This window comes from Aptenodytes forsteri, unplaced genomic scaffold, assembly GCF_000699145.1.
Source record: "Aptenodytes forsteri isolate BGI_AS27 unplaced genomic scaffold, ASM69914v1 Scaffold60, whole genome shotgun sequence".
Taxonomy (NCBI): Eukaryota; Metazoa; Chordata; class Aves; order Sphenisciformes; family Spheniscidae; genus Aptenodytes; species Aptenodytes forsteri.
Window position 1 is genome coordinate 235,372 of NW_008794175.1, and position 16,141 is coordinate 251,512.

The window sequence follows — 16,141 nt, forward strand, 5'->3', positions numbered from 1 at the left end:
CTTTGCCTTCTGCGGCTTGGGTGGTGAGGCTTGAGCACTTACCGGTGAAGACCGAGGCAAAAAAGTCATTGAGTGCCCCCGCCTTAGCTGTATCCCGGGTAACCAGGTCTCCCGTTTCGTTCCGGAGAGGGCCCACATTTTCCCTCGTCTTCCTTTTATCCCTGACGTACCTATAGAATCTTCTCTTGTTGCCCTTGATGTCCCTGGCCAGATTTAATTCTATCAGGGCTTTAGCTTTCCTAACCTGATCCCTGGCTGCTCGGACAATTGCATTGTTTAGGCTGCTGGGGCATTTTTTTTTTCTTTATGGTGAGAGTTACGCTGTTTTGTAGTTTTCCTGATTAGACAAGTTGTGTTTTGAGAAATATATATGGAAATGTTATATTTTTCCAAGCAAAATATAACCTTTTGGATTTTCGTTGTTGTTGTTTCCATTATTTTTTCTGTATGAGTTACCTAAAAACTATTTTTTAGTGGAGTGCTGGTTTTGTTTTTTACATGAACAAAATTAAAAAAAAGGGGAAACAAGGGAGGCCTTTGCTAGTCAAAGGAATTTCTTTCTTAAAATCTTTACAGAGCAGAAATTTCAGACTCTAATTTTCTGTGATACTTAATTTTTAGTGAAGATTTTGTTGATTTTTAGAAACAATTATCGTTATTTTCTTTTGAAAATAATTGATCTCTTGTATTAAACAACTATATTGCTTAATAGGAAAGCTCCTTAAGTGTCAGTGATAAAGATACCAGGTTTACCTTTTAAATGTTGACATGAACTAAAAAAGTAAAAATGCTAACTTCTCGTTAGTGTTTCTCCACATTTTCTTAAATGCTCCTTTGATGCTCACTTCTTTGCTCACCCCTTTGAGTTTTCTAAATTGCATCTTCACATTTTTAATGGAAATAGTTTTCTTAAATAGCTGTAAAGCCAAGAGGGTGTCAGTTGTTCTTTCCCTAGCTTAGATTTAGATATTTTACTAATAAAACAAGTCAAATGTCAGCATGTTCCTTCCCTTTTCCCCGTCCAGATTTAATTATCATCCCACCTGTGATTTGTGTAAATAAAAAAAGGTGGCTAATGGTCTTCTCAATTAAAATGTGTTCAACTCATCTTTCTGAACAAGTTTCTGACACTACTGATTTTGATTTGTTTTAAATAGTGCCATGTTAATGAAATTCTTATGCATATATAAATGAAATAGCTGTGAGAGGCTAAATTAATTGCTTTAATAGCTCATGAAATCAGACACTTTTCTACTTCTTTTTCTTTCTTTTTCTTCTTCTTTTGTATTAAGATCCTAGATGATGATGCAGCTCAGGAGTTGATGCCGGTGGTGGCAGGGGCTGTGTTCACCCTGACTGCCCATCTGAGCCAGTCCGTGAAAACTGAGCAGAAACAGCCACTTGCACTCCCTATGACAGGACAGTCCCAGTATGTCTTGATGTTGGATGGTTCCTTCACCTCATCACCTGGCTCTGAGAGCATATCCATGGGGTTTGCTTCCATTGGTGACTCCTCCCTCCACATCATCTTAAAAAAGCTGCTGGATTTCATTTTGAAAACAGGTGCGTTGACCTTTCCAGTGCATGTGTGGGAATTCCAACTGCCAAGAGTCAAAGATGGACTGAGCTGCTTCCTGTTACTGCAGTGAGGATTTTTATTACAGTCAATTAGATGGATATTACATGACTAATATAGATTTAAGTGATGTTACTGACAAGAAAAAAATTAATAAAGGCGTATTATTTTTTTAATCTGAACAACAAGGAGAAGAGAGATGTGTAAATATTGCCACTTTTTTGGAGCAGCATAAACTTGCTGAATTTACTCACAAATACACTTTTATGTGAACAGTAGAACTCTGACTTAAGAAACCTATTTATTTATTTATTTATTTCTGCCAGCATTCCCATAGGAAAGTTAAATTAAGTGCCAGTGCAAGATGGTGTTACAGAATTTACATCTATTTGTTTTTAATTATGAATGTTTCTTGTGAACAGGTGGTGGCTTCCAGAGAGTAAGAACGCACCTTTATGGATCACTGCTTTATTATTTGCAGATTGCCCAGAGACCAGATGAACCAGACACTTTAGAAGCGGGTATGGTCCAATTGTATTATGGAAAAGAACAAAACAAAAAAAATTGTCATTTAACCCTGAATGGTACAGTTTCTGCATGCTGAGTTGTCTTCTGGAAATAGATTATGTAGATAGAAACCATCTTACTCCAAGAGCCTCTAAAATTAGTTGCTTATGCTAAATGATGCAAATCTTCCTCTATTCTGACCTGTCTAGCTACATATGCATTCCAAATGTGTTGTTCTGGATGAGGATATTAAATTTCTGACCTCTAGCACTAAAGAAGATATTTCATTTGTGTCCATTTAAAGCTATGCATCATAGCTACAAAATTTGCAAAGGACTGGAGATGACTTGGACCTACTTGAGAGCAGTTACAGGTGTAGAAACTTATTGCCTCCACATCTGTATGTACACTCATACCACAGTGATCCTATTTAAAAAAAAAAAAACCAAACAACAAAGATTATTTAATATTCTTTCGGTTCCTTTAGCTGAAGACCCCTAGGGGGAAAACAAACAAACAAAAAAGCATTACCACTACCCCCAAAAAATACGCACAAAAAAAAAGCCAGCCAGAGTTGCTGCTTAACCAAGAGAGCTTATGATGAATATCACATTCTCTCTGTTAATGGCTTAAACACTTGATTTGTCAGTGTTTCTAATCACTATTTCATCTTAGAGCTTGGACAAGGATTGAAAAACAAACCTGGATCTAGTACTTGTGCACATAGACTCTTACTGCTATTACTTGATCAGCGTTTTGAGCTACAATAGTAAAAATACCTTTGAATTTGTTATGACCCCTGTGTAGTTTATTGCTGGCTTTGGATTCAGCCCTTCCCCACTTCAGTCACCTTGTTTACTTCCCTTCAAAACTGAGTGTTTTGGTCCCAGTGAAAGTTCTTAGGCCTAATAGTCTCCTTAAAATTATTCTACGATTCAATACATGTAACATAGAACGTATATTTGCAAGGGTGGTGTATGTATACAGGCACACACATTTTCTGTGCTGGCTGGCCTGTGTATGATATTCAAGAAAGAATGGATTTGTATGAAAACATTTGCCCTTCAGTCAAAAACCTCGTCCATTGTTTGGGGCATTTCTGTTGCAAGATAGAGAATGCCCTGAAGGATGTAGTCTCACTGTACTGTAGCTAAGCTAGTGCTAAGCTGCCCATCTTTGTGTTTTTCATTTTTTGTTTTACTTGCTTTTTACAGCTAAAAAAACAATGTGGGAACGTCTGACAGCTCCTGAAGATGTGTTTAGCAAATTGCAACGGGAAAACATGGCAATTATTGAGAGTTATGGGGCAGCTCTCATGGAGGTCGTCTGTCGTGATGCTTGTGATGGTCATGAGATAGGCCGGGTAAATAAATCTATTCCTTTGCAGTCGCTGTTTGGCTTGTTTTAAAGGACATTTTATTACTGTACAGAAAAGGGAAATTTCCTGAGGTAGAACTAGAACATTTTTTGTAGATACTTATTCTCTTTCACATTTCTGTCCTCCTACTCATGCTTCAAGCTGCTGAAAGTAGGGGCATACGTGCATATTAATTTTTTTCTCAAAAGAGCTATGTGTCCTATTGTTTAATAATAAGGGTAGCAAGCACTGCTGCAGAAGACTGTAGGTATGAACTGCTGTGGCATTTATTTGTTGTTATTTTTAAATCATGGACTTACCAGTTTATTTTCCCACTTTGGGAAGGTTTGGTGACTTCAGGAAGAAATATTTTCTGATATTAACTTCAGTGGACAGAACTAGTCAAAATGCAAACTAGTTTTAAATAGCAATAGTGCTTGTAGCGATACTTTGTTAAAATATTTTGGCATAGTTATTGTTCAACAATATCTGTAATATTTTGTTAAAGAATAATAGAGAAAAGGTAATTGGCTCATACTATACTAAAACGTCAAGAAATCTTAAAATATTTTCCACATAAAGGATTGATTGCAGTGCAGAAATGCATTTTAAGAAGCTGTTAGAAGGAACTGCTTAGCATTTCATATTTTTAGGTATTTGTTAGAAATCTCATTGATCTCATAAATTTAATTGTTTTGATTTTTTTTTTTTTTCCCCCCCCTTTCCCCCATCCTAGATGCTGGCATTGGCTTTGCTTGATCGTATTGTTTCAGTAGACAAGCAGCAGCAGTGGCTGGGGGGGGGGTCAGTAGACAAGCAGCAGCAGTGGCTGTTGTATCTCTCCAATAGTGGCTACCTGAAGGTGCTTGTCGATAGAGATGATGATCTGACTCTTCAGAGCTTGCTCACACCTCAGCCTCAGTGCAGATGATGATCTGACTCTTCAGAGCTTGCTCACACCTCAGCCCCCTTTACTTAAGGCGCTGTACACTTATGAGTCCAAAATGGTAATAGTATTTCAGAAGCGATTTTGTGGTATGGTGTTGTGTGTGTTTGGTTTTTTTTTAAATAAAAGTTGTTTGTCTAGACTTCACATTGATTGTACTCAGAGGTATTTTACTAAAATAATAGTATTTGAAATGATGTTAAAATCAAGAGAGAAAATATTCATAATAACTCTCATTGTGCATCTCCAATACTTATCCTTCTCTACTTTTCTCTAGGCATTCCTCACTAGAGTAGCTAAAAGTCAGCAAGGGGCATTAGAGCTGTTGCGGTCTGGAGTGATTGTGAGGCTGGCACAGTGTCAAGTGTATGACATGCGACCCGAAACAGACCATCAGGGGTAAGTGCTGGTTCCCTGGCTGATTTTGAAACTGTAATGTAGTCTTGGAAGCATATGATGTCTTTTTATAGCCACAAGTCTTTTGAGTAAGTATTTGTGGGTATATTCTTTTTTTTTGTGTGTGAGTGTTTCTTTAACCTATCAGTTCAGTTTAAAACTACCTTTTACTGAGAGGAAAATTCCACATAAGTGGGTGTGAAGTTGTACTTGCATGTCCAGTTACTTAGTCTATGTAAAAATTATTTGTTTGATACCTTAGATAGAAATTGTCTAATAATTATTATTACTATTATATCATATAGACTGTAATGTTTGAAAAACAGCATACAGTGTAAACTTATTTTGGGGGCTTTGTAGTTGGTGAACAGAAAGTGCAGAGTTCATCCTCCCCCATAAAGCACTAATGAGAGAGCAGTGAAGTAAATGTTATTTCAGAAATATTTTATGATGTGTTTAAAAAAAAAAAATAAAAATCACAGTTATATCTTGCTTGACAAGTTTCTTGATGTGTCGCCATGTTTTTAGTTATTGTGAGATGACCGAGAGAAGATCTCAGAGAAGGAAATTGCATATTTAGGGAAAATCACCTTGGTTGATTTCAAACCTCTGTCCTTGCTTTAAATTTACAGTTCTTAGTGACATACTGGGAGTTCAAACACTTCGGAAAAATTTAAGACTTAGACAAGTACTCAGTTTAAAAGTGCCAATGAGATGTATAAGATTGTATGAAACCTACAGGGCATTTGTAGAGGACTGTATTTATCAGTTGCTTTAGAATTAAGCACACCTCTTCCTAAAATATTTGAGAATATTTAGTTTTATATATAAGTCAAGAAAACAGATGTCATATTTCTACAACAAAGTAATCTGATTTAACATAGTATAGTACAAAGAAGTAATTTTCTCTGCTTAGAAAAAATGTCTGGCAGCAGCTTTTTAGGTAAATTGCAGCAGCTGTGTATCATAAATCCGTTGCTTTTTCAATATAAACTCAGTTCAAGTACAGACCTATTATTGAAATATGATTGTTTGCAGGTTCTTGAGGGTGATTGTAGGCTGAGGCTCTGCCTTGCTAGTGGGCTTCAGTTTTCTTACACTGTTTATTTTTTTTCTTTTTTTTTTTCTTCTTTTTAAATGTCTTAAGAATGTATGGAATGAGAGATCCCCCAGTCTTCATTCCTGCTCCAGTGGAACGTTATCGCCAGATTCTTCTTCCAGCTCTTCAACTGTGCCAAGTGATCCTCACATCCAGCATGGCACAACACCTGCAAGCAGCAGGACAGGTAAGTTCCAAAAGATGCTAGAGTATCGCTGCTACTGCTCCTTCAAAGAAATTATGTGTCCTTTTGCTCTGAAAGTAAGCTTTTTCAAAAATCCCATCCTCACTGGTATGGGAGATCACTTAAAAATTCTCTGAAAAGTAAAAGCATTGCTTCCTCTCTGCTCACTGCTAAATTTTGAGTCATTCATATTTTCCCTTTTCTTCTTGTGGTACAGGTTTTGCAGTTTCTAATTTCCCATTCAGATACTATCCAGGCAATCCTGAGGTGTCAAGATGTTAGTGTTGGATCTCTCCAGGAGCTGGCCTCCCTGACAGGAATAATCAGCAAGGCAGCTTTGCCCGGTAGGAACTGCAGTTTTGAAGTCTCCTAGCCCCATCTGCATGAATCTCAGGCTTTGTTTTCTATAAAGAAATAGTAAGACATATAAGGGAATATCTACTACAATACAGAATTTTCTTGGTATTAGAGCTCTAGGAAAAATAAAGACGTGTTAAATAATTGTTCTTGAAGTAAGTATGGTAGATTTGCAGTGGACATAGTGCCCTTACCAATATGCATTTGAATTCCCTTTTTCTTTTCATTATGCTACCTGACAGTAAGTACTTTTTGTTTTTGAGATGACTTGCAAATGGTAGTGTTCAGAGTGCATGTGGTATCTTCAAAAAGAATTTTCATTCAGCAAATTCTGTGACTGAGGAAATGAAGACAGAAAATTGTTTGCATACCCATATCTTTGTTAATGTCTTCTCCATTCTTATTTATTTAAAAAAGAAAGCTTCCAGGGAGAAGCACTGTGGATTAGCATACTGACATTTCTCTTGGGTGACTTATCTTCACAGAGGACTAATAATTATTGTGATGGATATAGTGATTTCTTCTGCATGCTAGAAGCCTTGCTTACAGTTTCAAAATAAGTTCTCTATTTTGATGTAATGGCTTTCTTTGTTCAGGAGAGATGTCTGACTACAATAGAAAGTAGTGCAGAGCTGCAGGTTGAGCCCAGATGTTTCTTTGCTTACAGTATACTGAGCTTTGCACAGCAGCTGCAAATTTCATGCTAACCTCCCTTCTCCCTTCCCCCCCCGGCCTTTTAATTACGTAGCAGAACAGTAAGCTACATGCTCTCATGCATCTCCCAGTAGCTGCATTCATATCTGAATGTTTTCCTTAAACAGTGTGCAAAATAGAAGTTGTATGTTTGGCTGACTTTTTTCTGATCAATGCTTGTATTTAAATGTATATACTGCATAAATCTCTTTTCTTTTGGGGGAAAAAACCCCCAACAGTTAATTTAATGGCTGTATCTTTTATCAGGAGTGCTGAGTGAGCTGGACATTGATGTTAATGAAGGGACGCAGATGGAGCTACAAGGACATATAGGCCGATTTCAGGTAATAAAGTTGTATATTTAACACTTGTCCTTTTAGAATTGTGTACGTAGGCGAGTTTTTCTTCCTGGTTTTGTACTCTGATTAGTAGCAGTTATGAAAGGGATGTTTTCCACCATTAAGAAGAAGGTGGGGTGGTTTGTTTTTTTTTTTTTACAGGAACTTCCATGGAGACAGGACAGAAAGGGGTGAAATACAAGTAGGGACTCCGCCCCCCCCCCCCCCCCCCCCCCCCGCCAAAGTAGAAAAGATAACATTTGGCAACATCAGAGTTGCTTCAGGGACTTTGCTTCTGTCCCTGGCTTAGGATTCACCTTATGTGAAGGAGAAGAAGAATTTGAGGTCAACACCAAAGCATGTGAAGTAATGCAGAAATACTCTGTTACCGCTTTTGCCACAAGCATATCTCCAGCTCAACAATTTGGAGTATCAAACATGCTAGTGTTTTATTTCTTTCGTCCCCTTTTAAAAATAACCCTGATTTAGGAACTAGAATGAAAGCCAAGATAGAGTAAGTCTTGCTCAAAAGCTGTCATTGCAGACCTATTTACAGCTCAGCATCCAGCAATGTTTTTGAAGCTTTGTGGTTCGTGTAGCAAGGACTTTTGTAAAGAAATATTTCATTGAAAACTATCTGTGAAAAGGGCTGCCCCATCAAATACTTTTGGTTGCAAGAGAAAGATGTATTCTATTAGTAACTATAGTAACTATTAGGCTGACCAGCCTGAAGTAAAGTAGCAAGCTGTAAACGATTGCTGTAATGCTGGGGTACTCGGTATTCTGCTGCATCATGTCAGCAAGAAATTCCCATGGGAAAGCAAAAAGATGATTTTTTTTTTGTTATAAGGAGTTTTAATTAGTTAATTTGAAAACTGAGCTGTTTTGAGCAAAACTGTGTAAATCAGTCATTTGTTATTGTAACTTTTCTCTCTAGTTTGTCCTGTTATTTTCATCAAGTAATAAAAGGATTTAAGTGTTTTACTCTTCCCCAAAAGTAATTACCAAAAAGTCTTTGATCTTTGATATCTTTTTTTGCTGTTCCACACAAAACTGACTTACAGTCTGAGGCACTTTGGTGATCTTAACAGCCACATGTAAACTAAAAACAAATTTATTGATTATTACTTTTTTTAATGAAACTGTTGAATTGGTTTTTGCACTCTACTTTTAATGGAGCTTATTATCTTCATATCCAGATTTTATTAGTTTGTCTATATTAGAAAAGGTGTTTTAAGCAGGAATGGGTAAGCCTAAACTGTCATTGATGCTAGTCAGTATAATAGTCTGAAAGAGACATAAGACAAAGTTGTGCACTCTTGAATTGCATTCATTTCTCAAGGAACTGTTTTAGCGTGCCATTAATTTTTAAATTAAAGATGAGTTAAAACATTGTGTTTTGAATATTTAAATTTTGTTTACAAAGTGCTAAAAGTTTTATCTGCATTGCTCTCTTGCTATTGTGTTTTAAGGGATATATATCGCTTAAGTGAAAAGAATCATGCACTTCATTTTTTGAGATACTAATTAAAATGTTCATTTCTTATGGCAGCGCCAGTGCTTAGGACTTCTAAGTCGGTTTGGTGGTTCCGACAGACTACGTCAATTTAAACTGCAAGATGATAATTCAGGGGGAGACAGAGTGAACAAGAGGGATGAAACTGAGTTGGCCATGCAACAGGTAAGGACACAAGAAGTTGCTAGAACCTTCAGTCTCAAATTGTGACATTTTACCTGCTGTGCAGATTTGTTTAGTTGTCATACTTGCGTATGATAGTGGTAATGCTCTACACAAACACTACACTGTTTGGTATAGGATCCCACATTTTATTTCTGTTTAAAGTAAACCTTGAAAATTTGGTTACTTAAATTTGCATTAGCAACCATTATTGTTTTGGGTACAAACTCTGTGAACTTGGAAGCCTTAAATTGATCAGAAATTTTCAAAATGAAGGCTGGGTATAGAAGGCAATGGCTAACACTAAGTTAGAGCCAAAGGGGACTTAAAATTGACCAGAAATTTTAATGAGCAGGTTTGGGAAAGAGGCAAGGTTGCAAGTCCTAGACTTGAAATAGAAGAGAGGCTGTAACTGATCAGAAAAGAGAGTCATCACATTCTGGTGAGAAGAGAGGGAGCAAAACATGTTGTTTATTGACACTTATCCATTTAAAATTTGATGCTGCAAAGCCTGTAGATATTGTAACTGACATGCTGTCTTTTTTTTTTTTTTTTTCTTACTGATCAGAAAAGAGAGTCATCACATTCTGGTGAGAAGAGAGGGAGCAAAACATGTTGTTTATTGACACTTATCCATTTAAAATTTGATGCTGCAAAGCCTGTAGATATTGTAACTGACATGCTGTCTTTTTTTTTTTTTTTTCCAGATCTGTGCAAACGTGATGGAATACTGTGAGTCACTTATGTTGCAAAGCGCCCCCAGTTTTCAGCACGCTGTTTGTCTGTTTACTCCTAGCCTGTCAGAATCAACCAACCGAGACGGGCCTCGTCAGGGTGAGATTTTTGGCTTGCTATTTTATGAGACTGAATGGCGTGACATTTGGGCTAGTAGAAAATAACAAACCGGAGGCTGTAGTTTCACATACACTTTAAGTCACTTTATGCCAGTGCTGTAGCTGCCCATTTTCTAATTCTGGAACACATGCTTGCGCAGCCTTGTACTAAGCCAAATCTGGAAACTAATCCAATTTAAAACAAACGTGACCAAAAACTCCTTTTTAATTCACTTCGCATGGCAGCCTCAGAAACACGTATATCAGTAAAAAAAAGTGTATGTAAATAAATAGCACAAGACGGGGGAAGGTGAGGATTTCTTTTTTCAGCATCTGTGCTGGATTACATTATGTGAAACTAGGACCTCGTTTATGACACGTAAGATGCGTTTTGATGCTGACTGGAACCCTTCATTATGCCACATGGCAAGAGTTTACAGTGTGGTATTATGCAGCTGAGTGGTTAAAGTATTTAAATGCTAAGTCTTCTGGTCTAGTTACATTTCACGTGTTACACTCAGTACTGTACTATGCTGACTGCCTTCTAGTACTGCAGCCGCAGAACTTTTTGCCTGGACTTCATTTGTATTACTTCTGACACAGAAGTATGAAATATAAACTTGCCAGTGCTTTCATGTCTTTCACTACTTTATTGACAGAGAGCATACCTCATTGATTTCTTGTTCTTTTTTAATTTTTTTTTTTTAATTTATTGTTCATCTTTTCCAGATACACAAACATCAGTGGTCCCATACTGGCACTTGCCTGGCTTGGGCATTATTGTCTACCTGCTGAAACAGAGCACTAGTGATTTTTTCAGTTACTATGACAGCCATCGTCAGAGTGTTAACAAACTGCAAAATGTGGAGCAACTCCCACCAGATGAAATAAAAGAGGTAATAGTTCTTCTGACTCTGTAGTCTCTGTATTGTTTGTAACTTAGACGTAGCTGTAACAGAGACTCCAAAGCATCTTAGATAAGTAAATAGTTCCAGTTCTTGTGCATATTCCTTTCTACTGTTGATGAAGGGGTCCACAGAATGAGTGACCTAAAACTTTGGAGAAAATGTTGGGCTTAACTTTGTAAAAGTTGTGATTTTCATTATAGTTGCTTGAGGATACATTTAATTTCTCCATTTTTTGGTCAGCAAGGTTATGCAAATTCAAAATAGAGAGCACAGTTTTGAAGAAATAGTAGCTGACAAGGAAGTTCTAGATATTGATAAGTAATTTTATTTGCTTATTTCTTTTGATGCTCTGTGATTTGCTACAGTCTTCTTGTTTTTCCTCTTCTTATCACAGCTGTGTCAGTCAGTTATGCCAGCTGGGGTTGACAAAATCTCCACTTCCCAAAAATATGTTTTGGCAAGGCGACGCCTGGTGAAGCTAATAAACAACCGAGCCAAGCTGCTTTCTCTCTGTTCTTGTATCCTTCTAAAATTGAAATGACCCTCAAAGTGATGCTCCAGAAAAGCAGAGAAATAGGAACGGGTTCTTTTTACCTAGATTTCTGACCGCTTCGAACAACACTTTCTGCAGAAAGGAAATTTGAAATACTGAAAATTAAATTAGTAAGAGGGTATTGTTCTGCTATTGTCAGAATATAAATATTCTCAGGTTAGTAATTCCTATCATGGGGACCCTGCTAGGACTTTCTGCAACATTATAATGAAGGAGTTATTACAGCCCAGCTCTTCAATTCAGTATCCAGACCCACTAAACATTCACATATGTACAAGTGTGGTGGAAGAAATATTTTGAAAAAGAATTTTGAGGTGCCTATCAGACCAACTGGAGTTTCCAGTCTTATGGTCAACCTTGCATAAACCTAATCTCATAAACACCAGTAATTCTAAGGAATTAACTAGTCACGCACAAAATAATTGTCTGCAACGGATCAGGATTCTCCTCTGAAACCTACTTTGGGAAAGATGTGCTTTTGCAGACTTACCTGTTGTAACTTAAGATGTAACTTAAGCCATCCCCAGCTTTATAATCTCAGCTTTAATTCACTCTCTCTGCAACTGGGCTATCGTTACAAATCACATGAGCACTCATTCGCTGCTGTGGTGCAGAGTGTTGGTTTAAAGCCTCTTCAGGGTGAGTAGCAGTCATTGAAGTAACCTAGCCAGCACCGCACTGAAGCAGGTAAGGAGAGTACAAGCGATCCACTACCAGGCCATGGTGGCAGGGGTGAGAAGCTTCTGCTGGAGGAGGTGACAGATGGTTGAGCTAACATCTTCAGCTGCTTCAACGTGTGTAAATATGCTCATACAGTGAATGTACAATCTAAAGACAACAAAATTAGACTCCTTCACTTAGATGTGTCTACAGATATTATAGAAACGTGTCTCTTCATTCTTTGGCGTCATCTGGAACACTATCTACTGCATTGCACACCCACTGACTCCCAAGACCCGCTGCTGTCCTCCAGGGTGTCATTTAAGAAAGGAAGGCTGCAAGGTAAAATTTCTCAAACATCAGAGTGCCTTTGAGTAACTTCTGATGGTTAACTCTAAAACTGATTTGCTACTATTCATATTTTGCCATGTATATTTAATAAAAGAGATTTTGATTGGATTTGGCATACCTTTGGATTTTCCGCTGGAGAATTGGCAGTACAAATATTGTTGAGTCATAGACTTCTGGGTTTTGTCTATTATGCCTAACCTCCAAAAGAAAGGAAAATTAACTATTTTTTTTATTTCTGTTGTTCAAACCAAGTGAAGTTCAAACAATATAATCAGATCAGTGATTCAACACAATTTATAGGAAAATATTCAATATAATAATCTAAGATGAACTTAAGAACTAAAATTGATATTGGTGGTTTTAAACGTATTTTTAGAATTGTAGGCACCATTGATTCACCAGAAGATTTTAAGTTTGTTGAATTTTGGTTTTTAAAAAAAATAAAAATTAGGAATGGAAGGAAGTCAGAAAGGGAGAAGTGATCTGGGGAGGAGCTTTTTGCTTAAAGTGCCATGTTGTGTGATCAAAATTATTTATGGCTCTTAACGTATTTTCTCTAAATCATTTAAGTAAAAAAATTAGTGTCATTTCTAATGCACAAGTTTACTGACCAGTTTGGAACACTGCGTTTTAAACTCATTTTATAACTTGATGTGGAGAAGATAGTGTGGAGCAGCCAACGTAATTTTAACATCTCATTTTCTATCACTAGATTCCTTTGGTTCAGAGCCTAACTTGGATTTCAGTAGCGGACTGAATCGAGTGAGCCAGCACGATATAGAACAGGTGAGATATGACAGTCTACCAAAAAGTACAGAATGCGCTTGATTACCATGCAGCTATTGAGAGCGGTCCGACTGTAGTTTTCCACCTCTAAACAACCTGTGATAACACCGACAGAACTTAATTTAGGATTAATGAAATGTTGCAGAATTTTTTTTGAAAGTATCACGAAGCAGGTAGCAGTTGTGCTGCTGCACACATTTTCAAGTCTTAATATAAAAAGTTAAATGAAAAATGAGCTACACTTACAATAAAAATTAATCATTCTTTTTCTCTTGTAAACCAGTCAAATGGTATGTATATTTTAATAATAGCTTTCTGAAAATATCAGTTATCCTTGAAAGACTCTCAATAGGAGGGCAGGATTCCCAATTTTCTGTGATCCTATAGCTGTTTACTACAGGTCAGCTGCAGCTAGGCTGTAGAGAAATGAGATCAAAAAGGGTAACAGAAACTGAGGAGGCTATAGAATGTGAATGCTAGCAAAGACGTGATTTCTGCTTACACAGCGATTTAATAGTTTGTGTAAATTTGATGGAGAGGTGGCAGAAGAAAACATCGTTTTTATGAATAAATCCCACTGACGCTTCTGCTGTTTGCGCAGAAAAAAAACTGTGCTCAAAAACCTGTGAAGTCTGAAGTACCTTTATAAGATCTAGAATTATGAGAACAGTTGCATGTGTGTTTTGTGATGAGGCATCTGTCTTCTATTTCATTTGTTCAAAAGTAAAACACAGTAACATCTTGCTAAAACACTTAGAATGTAATTAATTTTTTCAGGGATTGTTTACATACGTATTAATGAAAAAATGTTGTCTATGCACATGGACTCTAACTCCTAAACAGTCCTTAAAGGACTAGGAAAATTTTAATTGGAAGAAGTGTTTGTATGACTATAACTGAAGAAGCTGAATTATATAAGACTGTTTAGTTCCTAAAACAGGCATTTAATTCCTAAAACTTGGTGAGGTTGTAAGGTGGTAGTATTTGGATAATCTGTAAATGCTCTGAGTCACCCAAAAACCTCTGTAGAAAGGCTATCCATTATATAATTTAGAGAGAAATACATAGGGGAAGAATGCAAGTAGTACTTATTAGGGGAGTCAGAACAAACATACTTTTGAAAGCAGCTTAGAGAAGAAAGTGAATAGTGAAACCCTTTCATAGTGAAAGGGTTGACAGGTAGTTGATGATGGATAAGCTGACATTCCAGAAAGAGAAGATTTTGTATTGATGATTGCAACAAATCTCTGTTTCTCAGCTTCAGATTGAAGCCACGAACAGCTTTGGTGAATCTCTGCAGAAGAAGCTTCTGGACATCGAAGGGTTATATTCGAAGGTTCGGTCACGATACACCTTTATTCAAGCTCTTGTTAGACGCATCCGTGGTCTCCTAAGGATATCAAGGACCTAAGAGACTCTAATACATGTTCCTTGCCCCTTGAAGCAATGTGCTAGGGCAGGCTTTCTGGATCATCAGATTTTATAGATCATACATTTTCTAAATAATGTCAAAAATATTTTGTTACTTTTTTTTCTTATCCCTATGGATCAGTTTTGTGTATTCTTTCCTACTGCTCCCAATTTGAGAAGAAAAATAAAGGATTGTTTTTAACTGAGTTATGATTAATGTAAAATTTCAAGCAAGAAAGAATTCTAATGGAGGACATCAAGGAAACAAAAAGTTCTGCAACTGTGATGACATTACATTTATGGATGCTTTCAGAGAAAACTACACGGTCTGTGTCTGTTTATGCTGTTCTTCCTTCACACACAGGTTTAATGAAAACATGGGGTTCAAGTTTCAGCACTTGCAGACTGTGATCACTCTGGTGTGGATTCTGTATGAAAGGTGATCATTTTGCACTGTGAACCGCTTGTTCCTGCTCCCTCTTGTCCTGCCTTTTTTCTGCTGACAGCAGTACAAGCTGCTTCTCTTTGGACAAGTCTAGATAAGGGGAAAAAAAAAAGTGACTAGGTGACTGACTGCCCTAGGTTTGGTTCTTATGGCTTGGGGGGGAGTAAAGTTTTCTGTGCTGTTCTTGCTGGAACAGGAGTAGAAAGACAGAATAAAATGCATGAGGAGGAAGCCAACATGCTTGAGTGGTAGCCTGGTTCTGTAGTTACAGATTGTTCTCGTAAGAGACACGGAGATATTCCTCTCTCATGTTAAAAAAAAAAAAATCAGTGTAATCACTGATCCACTGTAATTGAATTAACGCTGATTCAGTGTAACCACTGATTCGTGTAATGCACATGAGATCTGTTGGACAGCCTGATCTTAAAGCCTGATCCTCCATGTGTGCTTTGTAAATTCTGCCTCCCCCCGAGTTTTCATTACTTAGTATTTCACATTTTTTATGATTTTATACTTATTCATCAGCACAGACTAATTACATGAATTACATCATCTTTTATGCAGGGATGATGATAGCCCTGCTATCAGGTGGTGGTTATTAGCTATTCCATAGGAGCAGCTAGACATGAATGGTTTACATAGTTGGACTTTGCCTGTTGATTCTCAACAGGGCTTTTCATGTTTCTCCACCATCCCGGTGGAAAACAGCAAATAATGTACAGAAGTTTCTCATTAAATACAAGAATATAACTTTGCCATTGTGCTGGCTCAGAGGAATTCACTACGTTTTAGAAAATACCGTTATGGTAACTAGCTGCTCCTTGTGTGGAATTTCGGTAAGGTGTTTACCATGACTTCATCCCGTGATGCTCTACACCCATCGCGTAGCTCAGGGTGGGCAGTACCCGGAGTTGTTCTCCACTCTCGGCAGCGCAACGCAAGCGCCTCTCCGGCCGCGCACCGGCTGCTTACGCTGCGGTGGCCAGTCCCGGGCTAGTGACGGCGTGCGTACGGCAAACCGCTGCCGGAGCTGAGCCGCGTGGCGCTGTGGCGCTGTGGCGCTG

The 16,141-nt window shown here is 37.6% G+C and overlaps 1 protein-coding gene and 1 long non-coding RNA gene across 2 annotated transcripts in view; one reads left to right on the forward strand and one right to left on the reverse strand.

Annotated features, from left to right (window-relative positions):
• NUP205 (nucleoporin 205) overlaps nt 1–14,875 on the forward strand; it is a 44,998-nt gene extending 30,123 nt beyond the window's left edge. The window contains exons 24-39 of the mRNA XM_019473318.1: nt 1,293–1,563; nt 1,999–2,097; nt 3,298–3,446; nt 4,177–4,316; nt 4,360–4,447; nt 4,664–4,785; nt 5,930–6,068; nt 6,283–6,409; nt 7,383–7,459; nt 9,006–9,134; nt 9,839–9,965; nt 10,694–10,860; nt 11,267–11,390; nt 12,299–12,427; nt 13,149–13,222; nt 14,481–14,875. Of these exons, the coding sequence (XP_019328863.1) occupies nt 1,293–1,563; nt 1,999–2,097; nt 3,298–3,446; nt 4,177–4,316; nt 4,360–4,447; nt 4,664–4,785; nt 5,930–6,068; nt 6,283–6,409; nt 7,383–7,459; nt 9,006–9,134; nt 9,839–9,965; nt 10,694–10,860; nt 11,267–11,390; nt 12,299–12,427; nt 13,149–13,222; nt 14,481–14,633 (2,115 nt within the window). The 3' untranslated portion in view covers nt 14,634–14,875. The remainder of the gene's footprint in view (nt 1–1,292; nt 1,564–1,998; nt 2,098–3,297; nt 3,447–4,176; nt 4,317–4,359; nt 4,448–4,663; nt 4,786–5,929; nt 6,069–6,282; nt 6,410–7,382; nt 7,460–9,005; nt 9,135–9,838; nt 9,966–10,693; nt 10,861–11,266; nt 11,391–12,298; nt 12,428–13,148; nt 13,223–14,480) is intronic.
• Nucleotides 11,417–12,635, reverse strand: LOC109279615. Its single transcript, XR_002086254.1, has 3 exons — nt 12,555–12,635; nt 11,916–12,168; nt 11,417–11,497 (listed from the first exon to the last, which is right to left on the reverse strand). It is a non-coding gene; the product is annotated as an uncharacterized LOC109279615 (long non-coding RNA).
• Nucleotides 14,876–16,141: the final 1,266 nt, after the last annotated feature.